This window comes from Apodemus sylvaticus, chromosome 5 (genome assembly GCF_947179515.1).
Source record: "Apodemus sylvaticus chromosome 5, mApoSyl1.1, whole genome shotgun sequence".
Lineage (NCBI taxonomy): Eukaryota > Metazoa > Chordata > Mammalia > Rodentia > Muridae > Apodemus > Apodemus sylvaticus.
Window position 1 is genome coordinate 149,275,270 of NC_067476.1, and position 22,803 is coordinate 149,298,072.

The 22,803-nt window shown below is 49.1% G+C and overlaps 1 protein-coding gene across 2 annotated transcripts in view; it reads right to left on the minus strand.

The window, feature by feature from the left end:
- The window catches only part of Ada (adenosine deaminase), a 28,428-nt gene that overhangs the window by 4,723 nt on the left and 902 nt on the right, over nucleotides 1–22,803 (minus strand). For both annotated transcript variants that reach the window (XM_052184215.1, XM_052184214.1), the window contains exons 2-5: nucleotides 11,125–11,186; nucleotides 8,212–8,334; nucleotides 5,728–5,871; nucleotides 5,070–5,185 (exon numbers count right to left, since the gene is read on the minus strand). In XM_052184215.1, coding sequence (XP_052040175.1) covers nucleotides 5,070–5,185; nucleotides 5,728–5,871; nucleotides 8,212–8,334; nucleotides 11,125–11,186 — 445 coding nt within the window. The remainder of the gene's footprint in view (nucleotides 1–5,069; nucleotides 5,186–5,727; nucleotides 5,872–8,211; nucleotides 8,335–11,124; nucleotides 11,187–22,803) is intronic.

Sequence of the window (22,803 nt, forward strand, 5' to 3'; positions counted from 1 at the left end):
CATGCACTTTTATATTAAAGTTATTATGATGTGGGCCAACAAAATGGCTCAGCGGGTAAAGCCTGATGACCTGAGTTCAATCCCCAGGCTACAGTGAGAGTTAAAGAGACAGCAGAGGGCCCCATACCCAAATAGCTTCAGGAGAGAACTAGCCTCCTAGGAGTGCAGACAAGCCTGTGAGCACAGGTAAAACCACCATTGAGGCTCAAAGGAACCCTCCTGGAACCCTCAGGACACAGGAACCGAGGAGCGGCGTAGGACAGGAGATTTCCGGTTTCCATCTGCACCCAGAGCTGATCCTGCACCACAGCACTATGTACACAAATACCACCAGGTGAGAGCTGGTCTCCCAGGAGAGCCGACACCTGCGAGCGCAGCAAGCCCTGGGTACCCCAACATACCAGAAAAGCAAGATTCAGATCTAAGTCACTTCTCAAGAGGATAGAGGACTTTAAGAAGGACACAAATAACTCCCTTAAAGATATACAGGACAATATAGGCAAACAGCTAGAAGCCCTTAAAGAGGAAACACAAAAAATCCCTTAAAGAATTATAGGAAAACACACCTAAACAGGTGAAGGAATTGAACAAAACCCTCTAGGATCTAAAAATGGAAATAGAAACAATAAAGAAATCACAAAGGGGAACAACTCTGGAGCTAGAAAACCTAGGAACCAGATCAGGAGTCATAGATGCAAACATCACCAACAGAATATAAGAGAAGAGAGAATCTCAAGTGCAGAAGATACCATAGAAAACATTGACACAACAGTCAAAGAAAATACAAAATACAAAAGCTCCTAACCTAAAACATCCAGGAAATCCAGGACACAATGAGAAGACCAAACCTAAGGATAATAGCTGTAGAAGAGACTGGAGATTCCTAACTGAAAGGGACAGTAAATATCTCCAACAAAATTATAGAAGAAAACTTCCCTAACCTAAAGAGATGCACATAAACATACAAGAGGCCTACAGAGCTCTAAATAGACTGGACCAGAAAAGAAATTCCTCCTGTCACATAATAGTCAAAATATCAAATGCAGAAAGCAATATTAAAAGCAATAAGGGAAAAAGGTCAAGTAACATATAAAGGCAGACCTATCAGAATTACATAAGACTTCTTACCAGAGACAATGAAAGCTAGAAGATCCTGGGCAGATCTCATACAGACTAAGAGAACACAAATGCCAGTCCAGACTACTATACCCAGCAAAACTCTCAATTACCATAGATGGAGAAACCAAGGTATTCTATGACAAAACCAAATTTACACAATATCTTCTACAAATCCAGCCCTACAAAAGATAATAGATGGAAAATGTCAACACAAGGTGGGAAAATTACACCCTAGAAAAAGCAAGAAAGTAATCTTTCAACAAACTCAAAAATAACAGGAAGCAACAATTACTATTCCTTAATATCTCTTAACATAAATGGACTCAATTCCCCAATAAAAGGAATTCAAGGCCCCATATCTAAACATAGTAAAAACAATATACAGCAAACCAGTAGCTAACATCAAACTAATAGAAACTTGTAGCAATCCCACTAAAATCAGAGACTAGACAAGGCTGTCCTCTCTTTCCCTCCCTATCTATTAAATATAGTACTTGAAGTTCTAGCTAGAGCAATCAGACAACAAAAGGAGGGATACAAATTGGAAAGAAAGAAGTCAAAGTATCAATATTTGCAGATGATATGATACTATACTTAAGTGACCCCCAAAACTCCACCAGAGAACTCCTACAGCTGATAAACAACTTCAGCAAAGTGGCCAGATATAAAATTAACTCAAACAAATCAGTAGCCTTCTTATACTCAAAGGATAAACAGTCTGAGAAAGACATTAGGGAAATGACACCCTTCACAATAGCCACAAACAATATAAAGTATCTTGGTGTGACTCTAACCAAACAAGTGAAAGATCTGTATGACAAGAACTTCAAGTCTCTGAAGAAAGAAATTCTTCTCAGAAGATGGAAAGATCTCCTATGCTCATGGATTGGCAGGATTAATATAGTAAAAATGGCTATCTTGCCAAAAGCAATCTACAGATTCAATGCAATCCCCATCAAAATTCCAACTTAATTCTTCATAGAATTAAAAAGAACAATTCTCAAATTCATTTGGAATAACAAAAAAAAAAAAAAAAAATCCAGGATAGCAAAAACTATTCTCAACAATAAAAGAACTTCTGGGGGAATCAGCATCCCCGACCTCAAGCAATACTACAGAGCAATTGTGATAAAAACTGCATGGTAGGGCTGGAGAGATGGCTCAGAGGTTAAGAGCACTGACTGCTCTTCTAGAGGTCCTGAGTTCAAATCCCAGCAACCACATGGTGGCTCACAACCATCTGTAATGGGTTCTGGTGCCCTCTTCTGGTGTATTTGAAGACAGCAACAGTGTACTTACATATAAAATAAATAAATCTTAAAAAAAAAAAAACAAAACTGCATGGTATTGATACAGAGACAGGCAGGTAGATCAATGGAATAGAATTGAAGACCCAGAAATGAACCCACACACCTACAGTTACTTGCTCTTTGACAAAGGAGCTGAATCCACCCAGTGGAAAAAAGACAGCATTTTCAACAAATGGTGCTGGTTCAACAGGTGGTCAACCTGTAGAATACAAATTGATCCATTCTTATCTCCCTGTACAAAGCTCCAGTCCATGTGATTCAAGGACCTCCACATAAAGCCAGATACACTGAATCTAATAGAAGAGAAAGTGGGGAAAGGTCTTTAACACATGGGCACAGGGGAAAAGTTCCTAAACAGAACACCAATGGCTTATACTCTAAGATCAAGAATCAACAAATGGGACCTCATAAAATTGCAAAACTTCTGTAAGGCAAAGATACTATCAATATGATAAAATAGCAGCCAACAGATTGGGAAAAGATCTTTACCAATTCTATATCCAATAGAGGGCTAATATCCAATATTATACAAAGAACTCAAGAAGCTAGACTCCAGAGAACCAAAATAACCCTATTAAAAAATGGGGAACAAGCCGGGCGGTAGTGGCGCACGCCTGTGATCCCAGCACTTGGAAGGCAGAGGCAGGCGGATTTCTGAGTTTGAGGCCAGTCTGGTCTACACAGTGAGTTCCAGGACAGCCAGGGCTATACAGAGAAAGCCTGTCTCGAAAAAACCAAATCCAAAAAAAAGGGGGGGAGGGTAGACAGAGCTAAACAGAGAATTCTCAACAGAAGAAACTCAAAGGACTGAAAAGCACCTAAAGAAATGTTCAACATCCTTAGACATCAGGGAAATGCAAATCAAAATAACCCTGAGATTCCACCTCACACCGGTCAGAAAGGATAAGATCAAAAACTCAGGTGACAGCAGATGTTGGCAAGGATGTGGAGAAAGAGGAACGCTCCTTCATTAATGGTGGAATTGCCAGTTGGTACAACCACTCTGGAAATCAGTCTGGCAGCGCCTCAGAAAATTGGACATATTATTACCTGAGCACCTAGCTACACCACTCCTGGGCATATACCCAAAAACTCTCTAACATAAGCAAGGATACATACTCCCCTATGTTCATAGCAGCCTTATTTATAATAGCCAGAAGCTGGAAAGAACCCAGATGTCCAACAGAGGAATGGATACAGAAAATGTGGTATATTTACACAATGGAGTACTACTCAGCTATTAAAAACAAATTCATGAAATTCTTAGGCAAATGGATGGACCTAGAAAATATCCTGAGTGAAGTAACCCAATCACAAAATAACACACACAGTATACACTCATTCATAAGTGGATATTATCCTAAAAGCTCTGAATACCCAAAATACAACTCAGAGACCACATGAAGCTCAAGAAGGAAGACCAAAATGTGGATGCTTCAGTCCTTAGGAACAGAAACAAAATACTCACGGGAGCAAATATGGAGACAAAGTGCAGAGCAGAGACAAGGAAAGGCCCTCCAGAGACTGTGCCACCTGGAGACTCATCCAAACTCCGACACTATCGTGGATGCTAAGAAAGACTGGAAGGAGCCTGATATAGTTGTCTCCTAAGAGGCCCTGTCAGCCTTACAAATACAGAGTTGGATGCTCACAGACAACCAGTGCACCGAGTGTGGGGTCCCCAGAGGAGGAGTTAGAGAAACGACTGAAGGAGCTGAAGGAGTTTGTAACCACACAGGAAGAACAACAATATCAAGCAGCCAGAGCTCCCTGAGACTAAGCCACCAACCAAGGAGTACACATGGCTCCGGCAGCATATGTAGCAGAGGACTGCCTTGTCAGGCATCAATGGAGGAGAGGTCCTTGGTCCTATGAAGGTTCAATAGATGCCCCAGTGTAGGGGAATCGAGGGCAGGGAGGCAGAGGGGGTGGGTGGGTGGAGGAACACCCTCATAAAAGCAGGGGGTAGGGGGATGGGAAAGGGGATTTCTGGGAAGTGGGGGAACTGGGTAAGGAGATAACACTTGAAATGTAAATAAAATTTAAATTAATTAATTAATAAAATTAAAAACAAAAAAAGAAGAGACAGACAGGTCATGCCCTAATGTAGCAGGCCCAGTAACCTAACATCAATCAAGTGGCTTTGGTTCCCACTGATCCTTAGGGTAGGGGCATGACATGAGTGTGACCATCTGCAGACACCACGGTGTGAACGAGCTCACAAGGGGTGATGTGACTTGCTTTGGGTGGCAGAAAGGGCTCTGCAAGTCGAGCCTTGGAGGCCTGACCAGCAGTGGTAATAGGGGAGGACGCTCAGATACCTCAGAGGACCCCCAGATACCTCCAAAATCAGACCCATCAAGAGCTTTTATGGCCCAGATAAGACAGGGCCAGAGCGCAGAGTCCTAGATGGTAATGCATGTCTCCCTGTTGTCTAGGTTCCTTTGGCTGTGAGCTTCCTGTGGGTCATGTGCCTGCCAAGACCCAGATTTCCTGCTAAGGAGACTCACTAGAGTCACCAAAGGTTCACTGGTATTGTTTTTTAGAAAAGTCTAGAAATACGAAGTGAGGGACGCTGGGACAGAGTAGGCCCCGCCCTGTGGCTGGGCCAGGCAGCCGGCAGGGTGCAGCAGTACTCACTGGGTTGGTGGCGCATACAGCACAGTATGGACCGGACCTTGATGCCGAATGCTTTCTCTCCCTCCTGCAGGCCCTGGTTCACAAGATCCACAACCTCATCAGGAGTGAGGTCCCCTCTGTGTGGGGAGAGGAGAAGGGAGGACTTGAGGCCACGGGAAGGCCATGGGCAGCCATGGAACTGGAGCAGGGAGGAACAGCCTTGCCCCTGAATAATGTCTTCTGAGGAGACACATGGACATGACTTCAAGCCCTTATGCAGTGCTGTCTGAGCATTGCCAGATCCCAGTGTGGGGTGTCACCCAGCCCTCCCTATTTCTGGATAGAGAGGGGGCTGAATTTGGGCCTGTTCAATTCCCACCTTGCACGTGGTGTATGAGAATCATGGCTCAGAGGGAAAGAATAGGGGGGTTCAAGGTATTTCATGATACTTCAAGACATGGGCCAGACTCACTCATTGAGTAAATGACTTTACAAGTTACCAGCTAAGCCAGGCAGAGTCATGGCAGCTAGCCAAGTACTTCACTTAGGGGAGAGACATAACCTCTAGCAGAGGGCTAGGGATCGTGGGCTTATTGCCGAGTTGAGTCCCTCTGAGTCCACGGGCCAGGCCAAGGCCAGAGGCCCACTCAGCACAGTCCCCTCCGGCCATGCCACTCACTCAGCCTGGTTCCAGGGGATGGGGTCCACTTTGGAGTTGGCCAGCAGGTGTGGGCTGTAGCGCACTTCCACGTACACCACGCCCTCCTTCGCCTTCATCTCCACAAACTCATAGGCGATCCTTTTGATGGCCTCCCTGCAGCCCCTTGGAAGGGAAGAACACAGGTCGGCAATAACCTCCTTCAGTTCCTCGGGAGCTCCTGGAGCAAAGGAGGTCCTTGCAGCCATCCTCAGAGGCAGCCCGTTCCTGGCTCACGAGCTCACACTGCCTGGGCACCTACAGATGAGAGCCAAGCCACCTGGGAAGCCCTGGCAGCTGTTACTTTTGAACTACAAACTCATTCTGACCCCTTAGCCTTGGGTGACCACTTTGCCTCTAACAGGCATGTCTTCCAGTTTGCCCCAAAGTATTCCACTCTCCACAAAGCAGTGAGAGCGATTTAAAAAAAAAAAAAGGAATATATATATATATATATATGTGTGTATGTATATATATATATATATATGAAACCAAAGCACACTGTTCCTCTCTTCTGAGTCCCTATGGCTGTCAGTTGTATGCCAGCCCAAATGTCACAATCACCAGCTTCCCTATCACCTTGTGTCAAACATTCTTCCTCTGGCCAAGGACCATTAATCTTGTCCCGCCCACCTCAGGACTTTGGGTCATGGTCTCCCACTTGCTCCAGCCTCCTGCACTCTGCCTGCTCCCCACCTAATGCCAGCTTAAGGCCCTCTGTCCAGGCCTCCTCAAACCACCTTCTCTTGGCATCCTTCCTCCACGCCTTAATCATCCCTTAACATTAGCTACCGCATGCTCTTTTAGGGGCTATATCCCATCTCCCCTAGGCCCCTGTGCCGCAGGATTTCTTCATCTGTCTTGCCATGGCTGTGATACCTCAGCCAAGGGAAGTGCCTAAGACACAGTAGCCACCACACATTAGTTGAATAATGGATATAAGGCTGTCAGGGAAGATAAAAGGGCATAGATGGTGAATCCAGAGGGCCTCTGGGATGGGCAAACTTGGTCTTCAGTCATGGACTCATAGTCTGTGTGATCCTGGGCTAGTCAGATGCCCTTTGATAAGGGTTATTGTAAGGGAGCATCAGAAACCTCACCTACACTTGGTCTCAGCCAAAAGGCCAGGAAGTGATCAGTCACATGGCAGAAGGGTTTTAGTTGCCACTCCTGTGCGTGGGCTCCGTGAGGAAGGCACAAGTTACCTGTGAAGGCCTCTGTGGGCAGTGATCAAATGCTAATGGACGGGCCAGAGTAGGGAAGGCAAGTGAGTGCCCCCAGCAGCCCTTGGGGGAGAAGAGAGGGCCCGCCTCTGGGGCAATGGAGTCACTCCTAGGAGGTGGTTCAGTGGGTGAGGGAGGCTCGGGTTCAACTCTGCCACAGTGGGGAGCTTGCTCACTGCCCTTGCCAGCCCCTGCCACCCACAGCTCTTCTGTAGCTATCTATTGTCTGAGCCATTTTTCAAGTGGGTATTGAGCCCTCATACTGAGCCCAGACTCTTACCACACAGTGAACAGGAGCTAGGACCCCTGCCTTTCCATTGCCTTGTGACAGGAAAGTATACATAAGGGGAAAATGGACAATCTATGACGTAGGAATACTGTCGATACAGTAAAGCCAGGAAGCCGTGTGGCCTAACAACACGCTTAGAAAGACCCCCACGGGCAGAAGGTGACCCATGGGCTTTTAGAGAACAGCGTTCCAGGCTGAGAGAACAAAGGCAGAGGATCTGAGGTGGGGGTGCGGTGGGGTGGGGGTAGGGTATGAGTACCCAGGGGTAGGGGAGGAGTCAGCATCCCTGAAAGCAGGAGCTCAAGAGGTGTAGGGCCTGTACACCTGTCCTGTGGTTTTTGGTGTTTGCTCTGTGGGACACAGAGAAGAGGTTGGTAAATTTGGGTCAGAAGGCTGGCTTAGGTTTTCTGTCATGAGTCCTTTCTCTGGCACTCTCCAGTGAGCATTCCTGGGCCTTCTCAGAGACTAGTAATGAAAGGTCTTCACTCACCCAGTGACTCAAGACATCAAAGAAAGACCCAACTCCACTTCCATGTCCCGCTCCAGTGTCTGGCCTGGCCCCCTCACAACGCTCTAGCCTGGGGGATGGGGGACCTGGCTTAGGCTCTTCCCTGTTCTGCACCCATGCCTCAGTTTACCTTAAGACTAGGGCTCTTTCTATGAGATCTGGGATGGTGACATGGGTCTAAAGAGCAGTGAGTTCTGAACAAGACATCCTATATAGCCTGACCAGCACAGGGCTTCAGCAAGCAGAGCCTCCTCTGCCCTGAGACGGAAGCCACCTCTGGATAGGATGAGATTAGGAGCCCAAAGGCACGGGAGAGAACAGCATATGTGCACACGATGGTGAGAAGCAGGGTTAGAGGTGCAGAGCGCCTTGTACAGCAGCTCGGGCCTGGTCTTAGTCACAGGGATGGATGCTGCCGTGGGACACAGGGTCAGGGAGCAACTTACGCGATAGCAGGCATGTAGTAATCAAACTTGGCCAGGAAGCCCGGCAGCGAGAGGGGTTTGTCCATGCCGATAATGTTTCGCAGCTCCTCCACAGTGTCTGCCGGGAGGGCGATGCCTCTCTTCCTGAAAATAAAATTGAGGGTGAGGGGCTGCAGCCAGGGCTCAGTGGATAAGAGCACACTGGCTGTTCTTGCAGAAGACAAGACCAACATGGAGGCTCATGCCCATCAGTAACTCCAGTTCCAGGGGATCTAATGCCTTCCGGCCTCCTTCGCTGGCGTCAGGCGTGGAAGTGTTCCATATATACTTGTGGGCAAAACACTCGAGACACATGCAGTGAATTTTTAAAAATGCATACATTTAAAAATAAAAATAAACAAATGAAAACAAATGGTGAGACGCCAGGGTGGGATCCATCCAAGCCTCCCAGAGCAGCAGAGAACAGACTGGTAGCCCCCTTAAGAAACAAGGGGGCGGTCCTTCCATCTAGCTCCTCCCATGGGACTGATGCAGAAACTGAACTCCAAGGCATAGAGAACATAGCAGAGCCCCCTCCCCCACCCTCAAGACTTCTAGCCAGAAGCCATGAAAAAAATCACATATCTCTCATCCAAGAACTCCCAGGCCCAGCCCTGCCTGGCTTCCAGGATTAAATAAGTTCTGGGTGGAATAGCCAGAAACAAGTCACTGCATCTCAAGGGACTAACAGGGCGAGTTCTGTGGCAAGCCCGTGACTTCCTCATCAGGTCCAGGGGCAGGCAGAGGCATCTGGACATATGCCCAGACAGAAGCTATCAAGACACAATAGCTCCTGGGCAGTGTCATAATTCCCGGGACAGGAACTGGTAGCAGGACATTTCCCTTTGCTCCCCTGGCTGGCGTGTCACAGCATCTGCCCCACCCAGCCGAGGCCTGCTGTGCGGGCCACTCAGGACTGTCCCACCCCACACCACCACCTCCTTGGAGCCTTCTTCCTCCATCAGGGGCTCTGCCTCCCCATGGTCTGCAGAAGCTGCTGTGGAGCTCGGGAGGCTTCCTCTTCCTGCCCAGGCACTGCGGTCTCCACCCACTGTGACTCAGGTCTAGGCCTTAGTTTCTTCTATTGTGTCATTGCTATCATCATCATCATCATCATCATCATTATTATTATTATTGAGGTGTGTGTATGTGTGTGTGAAAGGGGCTACTGTGGGGATTAGACTGCAACTTCATCTGATGCAGAAGGTACTAGGTTTCATTCCCAGTACCACAATAAAATAAGCCCACGTTCCTTTAATTTCCCAGTAGGAAACACCAATGTCTCCCTGATCCAGCTTGTGTGTCACAAATCCTCACCAGTCCTAGGTCCCCAGAATGCCCGGTGGGGATACAGTACCTGCCCCTGCCGTGGATCTGACACAAAGAGGGAGGTTCTCAATATCCCCTGGTCCCTCCAGGTTAAAATTTTGCTGCTGGCCAGACTGCTTCAAAGTCACCCTCCTAAAGCCACATACAGCCATGGTGATGCCGGTGAGCCTTCAGAGGGACACACTGATAACTATGTTCAGAGACAATGTCAGACTGCAGCCCCAAAACCCAGATGGCAGGGCTATGGTAGGCCCCTGGAGACAGTCTGCAGATACACAAGAGAAGGGGCAGTGGTGGCTTAGAGCTGTACCACCATGACAACAGAGGGTGGCTGTATCCTCAGTGTGCTTTATAGAGAGCCCACAGAGTGGTAAAGGGCCTGGGAAAGAGGTAAGAGGCACCCTTGAGAGCAGAAGCCCGGGAGCCGGAGGAAGAAGGGATGGTTGCCAACACAGTCACTGAGACATGGAAGGGGTCACTGGCTTAGACATCGCAGGCCAGGGCCTCTTCTCTGCTGCTTGAATACTCCAGGGGAACCTCTGTTCCCTCCCCCATGGGGTCCACTGAGGCTAGAAAATCCCAGCAGCCCCCACTACCCATGTGATGCTCTTTCACTCCACCCCACCCTAGATAGCCACGCTTCCATGACCTGGCTAATAAGCCTTCTTTGACCCTTTCATAACGCCTGCCTAGCATCCATCTCAGTGTCCCACCCAAATGAGCTCAGCAAGGCCCTGGGGCGATAGCTACCAGCCAAATGATCAAAGGCCACACAGAGATAAGGCCAGAGGCGTCCCCCAACACTAGAGCCTTAGATACGGATACTAACACCTGGAAGTGACCTTTACAGGGCAAGCTAATATGTCCAGAGCCTCTCATTTCTCATGGCTGACCTCACAGAAATCTCTGGTTTCGTTAGTGAGAGTAACCCGGACTCTATTGGACCCTTGAACTAAAACCCTGCCCTGTGCTCAGGAGGAAACCTTTGGCTGTCATGACTCCATCTTCCATCTATAAAGAGGATCGGACCAGGCAAGAGAACTGCCTCCCTCACAGTGGGAAGGAGTCACTAACTTGAGTCAGTGTAGCGCAGCCAAGGCGGTGTGTTTGTGCCACAAGAACCCCATGACCAGGGCAGGCAAAGGCTGGGGAAGAACGACACGGGGGAAAGATGCCTGGCAGAACTCTCCCAGGGGGCTGGGAGCCAAGCTCTAGAGATGGGAGACAAATTCCCAAGTGCACCTGGGACACCTGGGAGGCTGAGTCGAGGCTAGACACTGGAGACAGTGGAAGACAGCTGGGTCCTTCCGGTCTACACAGAATGAGTAACAGCAAGTGTGGAGGATGCTGGGGAGAGGGAGGGAGCCCGGGAGGAAGGCTGCTCCCTTCCCACCTCCACCTGAGGAGGCTGGAGTGGGAAGATCCCAGAACATCACCATCTTCCATCAAGGACTGGCTGGCCTCCCACCGGAAATGGATAGAGCCCTGGGAATCTCCAGGGGCCCCTAAGAAGAGCTGTACACTTTATGCAATCCTGGAGAGGGCTGTGGTTATCCTTGGACTTACTTGCCATAGTATAAGATGGTTTCTGGCTTGATGGCTCCATCCAGATGGACGTGCAGCTCTACCTGCAAAGGGCAGAGAGAGCATGAGAGACACCACAGAGCCTGAGGAGCCCTTCAGAAGCCACCGTTTCCTGGACCTTAATCAATACGCTTCTAAAACTCTTCACACACGTGTTTTCGCCTAAGCTCGCCTGTCTGTGTTTGGGGGGGGGCAGTCAAGGTGCTGTGTGGCTCACAGCTCAGGGTTCTGGGGTTCAGAAAGGTTTAAGCGCCTTGTCCTAAGTTACACAGCAAGCAAGCATGGAAACAGGGATGCAGCCCTGTCTTAGCCTCAGCGGGGAAGCCGCAGCAGCAACATTCCACCCCAACCCAATTCCAAGGCTTGTGATCAGAGCCACGAGGCCAACAGCCACCACCACATCAGAGCCACCACCGTAGGTCACATCACTCAATCCACTCTTGAGTTTAACAGAAAGAGCTGACTGCAGACTCACGGGCTCTGGGGCCTTGGGAGATAGCTCGGTTCGTAAGGTACTTCCTGTACAAGCGGCGATGCACACCTGTAATTCCAGAGCGGGGGCGATGGAGAGGGGAGGGTCTCTGGGGTTCACTAGCCAAACAGTTTACCCTCATCAATAAGCCCAGGTCCCTGTGTGAGACCCTGTCTCAAAAAAATAACATGGGTGGCACTTGAGGAATGACACCTGATGCTGACCTCTGCCCTCCATATGCAGGCACACATGCATACGCTCACCCACGCCTGTGTGTGCAGGCACACACACTGAAAGAAAAGATAAAGACTCCAGTGTACAGCTCTGTGGTAGAGTCCATATTTGCATGTGCAAGGCCCTGTGCTCCACCTCTAGCACTGCAAAGTAAATACTAACATATAAATACCAGGCTCTGTCTCACAAACAGGTGCTAGCCAGGCCTCCCTTATCAGGCAACATATGACAACTCCATCGTTCTGATCCTCTAGAAAGGGTCTTGGTGACCATCTCCTGTTTGCCCAGTCCAATGTTCACAAAGCTAAGGCTACATGCAGGGGCTCTGTAGAGAGTCCATCTGTCCAGATCTACACTTGTATGGCTGATCTCAGATGTTTGACCTAAGTGTCAACTGAACAGTGTGAGACAGCTCGCTCTTGTACAAAAACCATGAGAAAGATTTTAGACAATGAACGTGGAGAGGTGTGGCCCAAAGGAAGCAGTTAGTGAGTGTCTCTGGGAGGTGGTGGTTTCAACAGCTATTAAGTAGTACAGGTCTTGGGAGCGAGTGCATTAAAGGACTTTGCCACCTGCCTGATTCAAGTCATGGGGGACTCAGAAGTGGCATTTGCCAGGGTGGGGACATTTCTGGAAATCGGTGGCTGAGATAAGGTTGGCAGGCCTGACTGGAAGGAAGACTATTTGGGACCTTCTGGCCCAAGGGATAGCCCCCAGGAACTGTCACTGAACCTGCTTCCAGCAAGAGAAACCAGGTCCAGGGCAACAGGGTCCAGAGATGCCAAAGCCTCTAGCTGGCAAGGCCTTAGAGCAACCAAATCACTCTAGTGTTTCACTCTGTGCCTCTGGGTTCTCATGTCATGTGGAGAGAATGGTACACCTCTCTCTAGGTCCTTATGAACAGGCCACAGGGATGGTCAGTCACGACGCTCTAGATATATAGCAATTGGTAAAACTTCAAACAAACAAACAAACCATAGTGCCGTGTAGTTCAGGCTAGCATTAAATTCACTATATAGCCAAGGATGCCCCAGAATTCTTGGTCTTCCTGATTGTTTACCTCCCATATTGTTGTCATGAGACAGGATCTCACTATATAACCCAAGCTGGCCCAAGATTCATTATTAGCTCAGGCTGGCCTCAAACTTGCAATTTGCCCACATTAGCCTGCCCAGTGTTAGGACTGTGGGCATGAGCCCCCATGCCCAGAACCTAGGGGTTTCTCATTTTAGTAAAAACAGTGAAGCCCCTGCTTGCTGCTGGGGCTACAGGAGGCAAAGTCTTATTCCTTCTGCATGCACAGTCCAGCAAGGGACAAACCAGAGACTCGTGAATAAATAAATGTATAGCTATGAACTATGCTCCCACCGGAAACACGAACTGTGCCGTGAACTCACAGCCTGGCTAGGCAGCAAACAGACTCCCCGAAAATCTGAGCCAAGCACTAAAGGGTGCAAAGGAACCAACTGGGCAGGTGAAGATGAGGAGGGAGGCAGAAGAACATTCCCAGTGTCGATAACAGTCTGCACAGCAGCCCCGTGACAGGGGAAAGCAGAAGGGAAATGTTGAGACTGAGGACAGTAGGGCAGAACCACCCGGGAGGGTTGTGTGACCACAGAAAGATAGGCTTTCTGGAGGGAGCGCAGAGAGACCGGCTTAAGGTGTGAAGCTGTAGAGAGTTAGACTGAGAGAAGCTACCACAAACAAGAGTTTGAGGCCTAGGACCAGGCCCTGGCTTAAGCCAGCACTTAGTGCTAGGGAGGCAGGGTCTGGAGAATAGAGGCCAGAGACAGGAGGATACTGGAGGACGGAGCATATAGAGGCCAGTCCAGTCCTCGTGGCTTATCAAGGAGGAGCAGTAGCCTCCCTAGGTCAGAACATTGGGCTAACCACGGGACCCTGGAGTCACATCTCAAGCCCTGGAACCAGTAGCCAGGACTTGAGATGGTAACATATGAAATCATCCACAATTTTAGAGGACAGTACACAGAGACATCCACAGTCTTGGCAAAACCTATCCCAGACGACTCTCTGGTCAGGCCCTGCTGAATGTACTCTCTGGCCCTAGTAGCAGAGATGGAGTTCTGATGCTGAGAACAAGAGCAGCAATGTGACCACAGAGGCAGAGATTGAAGCCGCGAGGTCACCAGCCCAGGATGCCTGACACTCCCAGAGGACAGAGGAGAAATGGACTGATCCACTGAGCTTGTCGGATGAGCAGGCCCTGCCCGGCCCTTTGCCGTTAGACCTGTGGCCTGAAGAAACGACAGAGTGTAGGTTGGGAGCAGATCATGTAACTGCCTTTATTTTGTCTCTGTGGTGCTGGGGATAGAGCACCACCCTGTGGCTTCAAAGCCTCAGGAATCTCATACAGCCAGGCCCTGCCAGAGGTCAACGGTGCCCCTTAGGGAGGCAGATCAGTGCCCCTTAGTCTAAGAATGAAGAACTCAGGCTGTAGGAACCCTTCAGGACACCGGGTAGCACTGGAAAGTGGTTGATGTCTGGGCTTCAACTGGGGTCAGTCCTGCGTCAGTCCTGCCTCAGTCCTCTGGGTATGCTCAGGCACAACTGTGTGCTTCTGTATTTTGGGGGTGCCGGGATGGAAGCTAGGATTAGCACTCTGTTACTAAGTCACACTCTCAGCCCTGTTTTGTTTTTAAAGGCTTTTGGTTGTGGTTGTTTGTTTTTCTGAACAGGCACTCAAGGTTGAGGAAAGTGGCCTGGAGTCCTGTGCCAGAGGCCTGAGCAAGGGCAGACTCCAGACTAGGAAGCAACATGGATAAGAAAGGAAGAGGTGGGGGCCTGGAGAGATGGCTCAGCAGTCAAGAGCACTGACTGTTCTTCCAGAGGTCTGAGTTCAAATCCCAACAACCACAGGGTGGCTCACAGCCATCTGTAATGAGATCTGATGCCCTCTTCTGGAGTGTCTGAAGACAGCTATAGGGTACTTATATATAATAAATAAATAAAATCTAGAAAGAAAGGAAAGGAAGGAAGGAAGGCAGGGAGGGGAGAAAATCCAGATGGTCCTTTGACTTACTTCTGAACGGCTGACAATTAGCTCAGGAGGGGGTGGGGCGGGGCGGGGTGGGGTGGGGTTAAGATGTAGTTCACAGCAGCTCTGTGGTTCATGGGTCTCTGGTCGGTGAGCCAGGGGATCAGACAGTGGGTTAGGGCAGGATCTCTGGGCCCTGAGTCTCCATCAGTGGGTACCAGGGGTCTGTAAGGCCACTCTGGGCAAAGCACTTACACGTCAAGATGCGATGCCTCCACCCTGCTCCCTGCTATAGTGTAGCAGTGACAATAGTCAGGATGTGACAATTCCACCTGCCAGGCCCCAGGAGACCATTGTGAGCAGAATAGCTCTGGGAAGCTCCAGGCAGATAGCCAAAGAGCCAGCTCTAGAAGCAACCACACCCTCTTGGGCTGCTCAGTCCCGTCCCACTTAGCAGAACAAAAGTTTGAGTCCCGGGCTACAACCACGCACAGAATCCAGAACCACAAGGTAAAGAAAATTAGATATCAAAGGGTACCATATAGAACACATGTCCAGAAGGCCGGTTTGAAGGAGACCCCCCCACCCCCACCCAACGCAGATAGAAGCAGGAATCAAGGAATTGCCATATATTGGAATCAGGAGGTCTGCCAGGAATTTCTCACAGAGATGGAATTTCAACAGAAATAGTTTCAAATAGGGGAGGCACCTTTTAAAAGCTTTCTTTGGCTTCCAGGGTAGAGAAACAGGCTGAGAGTGAACCGCCACAGATGACTGCTAATGTGTCCAGATGAGAGAGTGTGGCACACACTGTGCACCCAGTAGGTGCTTGGCTACAGCTCCCAGAGGAGGGTCTCAGAGAACCAGGCTGGGGCAATGGTACCTCTGGGTCCGACTGCCCACCCTGCTCCATGGAAGCTGCCATCTGGAGCAGGTTGTGAGGCGACGGAGGCAAAGCCTGGGCCATCTCCACAGACAGCCTGTATGTTAGACAGGTATCCCAGTGAACATTCCAGAAAGCTGCCATCGAGAAGCCAATCTACCACCCCAGATGACCATGGGGCTACAAGCTTGGAGGTACAAGCCTGTCTTCCTGGCCATATTCTGGGCAAAGGAACAGATAGGAAGTGTAACATTTGAGTGTCTATTGTGTGGGTATCTATTGTATCCTTGAAGGCGAGGATTCCCCACCCATTTTACACAAGAGAAAACCGAGGCTCAAAGGAATCTCTACCCAAGTCTGCTCTTGAGCTCCTGCGGGCTTCAGGCAGACAGGAGGCACATCGGCAATGGTGCTGAGACTCTCAGAGTCTCTGCTGTCATTAGACCGTCTGTCTAAGTCTCTCTTCATCACTAGGCAAGGTTCACCTTAGACCTAGTTGCTATTGCAATTGGATTTGTGAAGGGAAGCTTAGAGCTTCCCTTAAAGACCTCCCCAGGCCTGCACAGACTGGCAGATCAGTGCTTCTCAACTAATGGGTCGTTGACTCCCACAGGGGTCCCATATCAGGTATCCTACATGTCATATACTCACATTACAACTTGTAACAATAACACAATTACAGTTATGAAGTAGCAATGACATAATTTCATGGCTGTGTGTCTCCACAACCTGAGGAACTATATTAAAAGGTTGCAGCATTAGGGAGGTTGAGAGCCACTGCAGTAGAGGAAAGTCAGGGCCCAAGTCTTTCTGCCTCTAAGGCCAGGTCTAGTTCGTGGCCACAGCACCACCCTGACCCTGGCGCCAAGCCTCCGCCCAGCCTCCTGCCCTCTGGAGCAGAGTGTCAAGCATCTCTCTGGGGTCACTCTGCCAGGAGGGCTCATCTCTGCCCATTATCTGTCAGAATAGCAGGAAGCCCTCCTACTGCTGCCGGAGACAGGAAGCAACTAACTTAGTAACTAACAGATAATTACTGTGTCCAGGAACTGGGGAAGCACTGAGAGATGTCAGCCACATAGGTGAGGTCTGGAGAGGCACAGTCACAACCCCCAGCATTCCAGGTCACAGGACATGTTGGGACAGAGGACAGAACCAGGTCAGGGATCTAAATCTCAGACTCCTTGGCCGCATGCTTCCATAGCTGGTTCAGGCCTGTAGAGGGCTTGTCCCAATAGGACAATGCGTCCAAGCTCCCAGACCCCTAAGACACACAACCCTGTTCTCTTTTCTCCTCCGCCCCTTTTCTATTTATTTATTTATTTATTTATTTGTTTGTTTGTTTGTTTGTTTTGAGAGAGGATCTCTCTAGCCTTAGCCGTTCTCAAACTCACTATGTAGACCAGACTGGCCTTTAACTCATCTGTCTCTCTGCTCTGGGATTAAAGGTGTGGCCACACCTGCTCCCTGTTCTGTTTTCAACCCACTTTTGTCTCTCCAAGAGCAGGGACCTGTCTGTGTCACCCTGCTGGGTCTCAGGGGCCTAGTATAGCACCTGGCCAAGCAAAATGTGCTCTGATTCTGCTGAGTGTCATTGGTTCATCCCCTCCCCCACCCACCCCAAGCTTAATGTCTATAACAACCGCAGCCCTGGTAGAGAACCCAGGTGGGTGGAGCAGCCAGACCCTGAGTGCCACAGAGGAGCCACAGGTGTCCACAGAGCAGGGGCAGCTCCTCATGCCCTAGGTAGGGCCTCTCAGCTGGCTTTTAAGATGAAACCATCAAACAAGGCAGCACTGGGCCTATAAGCCGTCTCAGCCCCTCCTCCTACAGGAAGCCCTCTAAGCTCTGCACTTTCTGAGCTCCTACAGCTCCAGGTAGACTGGAAGGAGCCAAGCAGCCTCTGTGTTTCCTGAAACCTTAGGGCCTGGCTGAGCTCTCCGCTGCTATTCATGAGCTACCCACAAAGTTCCCAAGCCAGTAAGAAGTATCTCCATCCAAGGGAGTCTTATGACTGATTCAACCGTCTAGAAATTCAGTCCATCTACCCTGACTTTATAGGTGATAGGACTGAAGCTCAAGAACTTGCTTTAGGTCACAAGAGTATTACAAACTAATGAACACCACTGCCAGGGACTCGTATGACCCTAAAGCTGGAAGGTCTCCCCACCCCCACTCCCACCTCCACCCCCATGGCAACGTGTTCCCTGCATCCTGCAAGGTGAGGTGCCAGGCAGATGATGGGAAAATGCGACCAGGATGACACGTGCCGGTCCCTAGGGGCGGCAGCTGCCAGTGGCATGCCCATTCTACGCAGGCCCACACGTGGTGTCTGTGAGATGGGTACAGATACAGTTCATGTTTAACAGCATGAACCGTTTAAAGCACGGTGAAGTTACTTGACTCCAGTAATTATAAGTGTGAGGTCAGAACCCAAGCAGCTCAGGCTAACTCTTGGTCACCAGAACATAGATGATACTCAGCCCTACGGGCACTCCGGGGCAGGGCTCACTCATATCCATAGCCTCCTGTACATACCTCATTTGGAGGGTCCCCTTGTCCAAGGCTATCCCACAGTGCTGCCTTCCCTAACCCCAAGGAGAACCACCACAGGACACTCAGGCAGATGAACAATCCTTCCAGTTTGCAGGGCAGCCTCCCTGGATATTAAATCAGGAGTCTGCCTGGCCTCCCCGCCCCCTGGGTGACCACAGACCCCTTTCCCCTTCCCCTTTCTGGTTCTTCATTCTGCTTTTGTCAATAAAACCTTCAGTGAAACCAAATCTCCTTCTGTCCCCTCCCCAACAACTGCCACATGAGTCAAAACGGGTGAGCGGCTCGCGCCCAGGCGAGGAACAGGTGGCTCTGGGAAGACACCAAGAAGGAGCACCAAAGAGGTGCACCTGGGGCTTTGTCTCCACAAGACAAGAAGTGAGGGTGTCGCAGAGTCCAGGAAGCACCCATTACAACCTCCGGAAGGAAGCTTACACTAGGGAGCCTGTGTGTGCTTCCCTCCAGGCCCAGTAGCAGAAGCCATGGGCGTGGAGCTTTCCCCCAACCCCCCAAGCCCTGAGCAGTTGTTTCTCTGCCCTAGCGGTGGAAGGAAGCTGAGCTTCAGGGTGTGCCCTAGGTGCTGCCTTGATGCTGCCAAGCTGAGGAGCAGGGGGCTCCACCCCGGTCTGTCTGAAGGCCATGGTGCAGATTCTCCTTGCTCTCTCCCCAACCTTTTTTTTTTCTTTCTCCAACAAAAGGAAAATGAAAGATTAATTAGCCAAGCAGTTAACAGCACCAACTTCAGTTTTAGGGCAGTCTGAGTTGCAGGCCAGCTCAGCTGCTTTTTGACCATGTTAGTTTGGCAAGTTCAAAGTCAGTTTCCTCCTATGCAAATAAAGGTAGCAGGACTCATCCCGAAGGCTAGTGTGACTGATATGTGACTTGATGGTGATGCTAATCATCCCAGAGGTGCTATCTGACAAAGTTCCAGTGCTTAGACAGTCTGGACTGACCCTTGATGGGTACTGGTACACACCTTTTGCTATATGTCTGTTTCTGTTAAAGGCCTCTCTGCAAAAGCTAGACCTGGGATAGCAGAAAGCGAGTGTAAACAAGAATGAAAAACTTAGGGACATTTTAGAAGCTGACAAACTGTAACTGAATTGCTAGGTTTTTAAATATTCAGCTTTAGAAACAAGAAACTTGGATGAATAGGAAGAGATTTTGATCATGCAAGTTTACGACAAGCCTCCCAGAAGGCAAAAACAAGCAGTTTTAGGAATCCTGATGTTGTTCTGTTCTTTGCGAATTGTAATAAATAGAAATGGTATTGAAACAAAGGCTCAGGACAGAGACACAGGAAGGTATCCTCTGTGACCTACCTGCTTCCTGGACAGACTTGTCAGACTAGAACTTTACTGATAGACTGCCCTTGCTTAGGCAAAGGGGCTGCACAATATTTTAAGAATCAACGAAAACGACAGTGATCTTATTCGAAATATAAAAGAAATATAGAAGAAGGAAAGGAAGAATTAAATAAGGGTTAGATGAACTTTTGTAGAAAGCCAAGTTCGATATAATAGGTAGTAGGAAATAACTATTAATTTTATGCCGAATTGAAATAGAATCAAATTCAAATAGAGCCATCTTGTCTAGCATTTCTGTAACTGCAAGGCGTTATGACACCATCTTAAGGAAGAAGATATTTCATTTAAAGAAAATTGATTTTATCATATTAATTTTTAGTTCTCATTAAGTTGCTGTTTTCTAGCTTGTTCCCCTTTTGATATTCTTATGTAATCAAGGAAAACTTTAGAAGAAAATGTATTTTGAAAAGTTGTGTAATCAACGAATAAAATTTCAGAGGAAATGATTTCATGTACAAATAAAACCTGAAAGAGAAGTTGTCAGAGTAGGAAAAGCAGTAGTGAGATGTGCTTCCTCTCTGTCCCATCTCTCACAAAGTGAATGACGTCCCCGTGTCTGATCCTTCCTTCCCCTCACGCTCTGGCATCCACCCTTCTCCAGACCCCGCCTTCAGCCCAGGCTGGTCCCTGGAAACTTAATTCATACAAATCAGCTAGAACCACACTCAATACAGAACAAACATACAAGTGTGAGAGAGCGAAGATTCACTGGGCTCATGCTACCTATGAACCTGCATAGGAGGAAAGACCTGTTTAGAAACAACCTTCCAACTCGGGCCAGTCCCTTCCCAGTCAGAGATGTGAAGTGCACACAGGAAGTGTTGCTCTGAGCAAGCCTTTTCCCTCTCTTGTCCTTGGACCACTCTACTTGTGAGTGGGATGCAGACACCTGCCTGTTCAGTCATTCACGAGTCTGTGAATGAAGCCGCTAAAGGTTATTGGTACTCATAACCACTCCAAAGAGCCTCAGCTCTCCTCACAGCCAGAAGCACGAGGTCAGCATCTATCTTTAACACGTAACAGCAACTTGAACCATGGGATTTTCTAGTCCTGCTTCAAGTGGGTACGGAGTGATAAGGGTTACTGGGTCATGCACGCACATGTACACACCACACACAAACACAAGAATACACTTACAGGCACACACACACACACACACCTTCAGTGCCCAACAAGTACTAAAAAAGCAAGCACTTAGCAAGCACCCAATCAAAGCAGGTAACCTGTGACCTGTGCCTGGGTTTTTTCTTCCCTAAGCAGACCGATGGACCAGCAGTTTTACATTGCATGCATTGCTTGCATGACAACAGTAGTTTGATGCCACCCAAGCCTCCCCAGTCACAGCCTGCGCAGTTAGGGACAGGTGATTTGGATGTATATCTAAATCTGAGGGTCAGGGTTGGGGAGGAGGTTCAGCAAGAAAAGAGCTTGCAACGCAAGTGTGTGGATCTGACTTCAAATCCACAGAGCCCACACAAAAGCCAGCATGGGAGCTCACATTTGCCGTCCCCAGCACTCTTACTGTGAGATGTTGAGGCAGAGACAGAGACAGGAGGATCCCTGGAAACCCCTGGGACAGCTAGCCCGGTGTTCCAGTGGTGAACAACCAAGACACTATATCTCAAACGTGCTGGAGGGTGAAACCTGATACCCAAGCCTGTCCTCTGACACACACACACACACACACACACCACACACACACATACCACCACCACCCCCCCACACACACACACCATACACCACACACACACACACACACACACACACATACACACCACACCACACACACACACACACACACCACCACCACCACACCACACACACACACACACACACACACTCTGGCCAGTTTCATCTGCTCACCTTGAAGTTGTCCAAACCCCAGGTCCTAACTGGAGTAGGCATAAGAAACCAAAGAACCCAGCAAAGGCCCCTGGCTAGGCTACAATGTCTGCAGAGATCACCCATGAAAGACCGAAAGACGGGGACATAGAATTCCTGCTTCTTATGTTTTGTTCTTTCATCCAAAACAAGGTCTTGCTATATAGTTCAGGCCTGGAACTCAGAAATCCTCCTGTTTCAGCCTTCCAAATAATAGGAATTGTGGGTCTGTATACTATAGTGCCTGGCTTAGTGAATGGGACTCTGAAGCCAGCCCACAATGAGGGCTCGTCTCCCAGCTAGGCTATATCCTAATTAAGCTCTCTGTACCTGTTTCCTCCATCTATCCATGCAGACGGCACCGGCTACCTCAAAAAGTCAAGGCACTAGCTATGTGCAGTTATGGTGCTATAGGCTGGGCCCTTGGTATCTTCAGTTACTCAGGCTGGCCAGGCTCTGAGCACAGTGGTTCCTTTCCACTCTGCCAGCCACAGCTGCATTCCCTCCTCACCATGACATAAGACCTGTCCCACCTCAGACCTAGCAGCCCAACATGCTACCTTTCTGATCACACGTCACCTTCTAACATCCAGACACCAATGCTAACAGACCTAGACATGAAGTCCTTTTCCCCCTGGGTGTGGAGTCTAAGACCTCGGGGGAAGAAATGACATCCCAGCATGGAACAGATGACAGTACCAGGACTTGTGATATACTGACACTCCCCCAAAGAGCTGTTACAAAAGCATAGGTGCCACAGAAGTGTGACCTGTCACTCACCTCTGGTCACTCCCAAGTAGGGCATTTCATCTTTCCCTTAGGTTCCCATCAGAAGTGGTTCCCCTGACCAAGGGTAGGAAGAATTGAGACCATCAAAAGAAAACTCAGCCTTTGAAGTCTAAGAGCGCTGATTATGGTCAGGAGTTCCACACAAGATGTGCAGCAGGCATAGGTTGGGCAGAAGACTTGCCCTGTCCTTCTAGTCTCTAGCTAGAGGAGCAGAGTGTGTCCCCTATGGTAATGCATGGGCAGAGGGATACAGGCCCATTGCCTCGCTTCCCACCCCCTCTGTGCACACATACATCATAACACACACACCGGATTCCTACCGACACCTTTGCCATGTCTGCCACCCCTACCCAGCATCTGTTTCTTGGAGGGGTTTAAGTCTCAGGATGGCTGTCTCTGATTCCTCCCCCTGAGTCCTCAGTCCCACACTCTGCTGACCAGTTCAATTTGCCTGGCTCACTACTGGGTCTAATCCCTCACTGGACAGAAT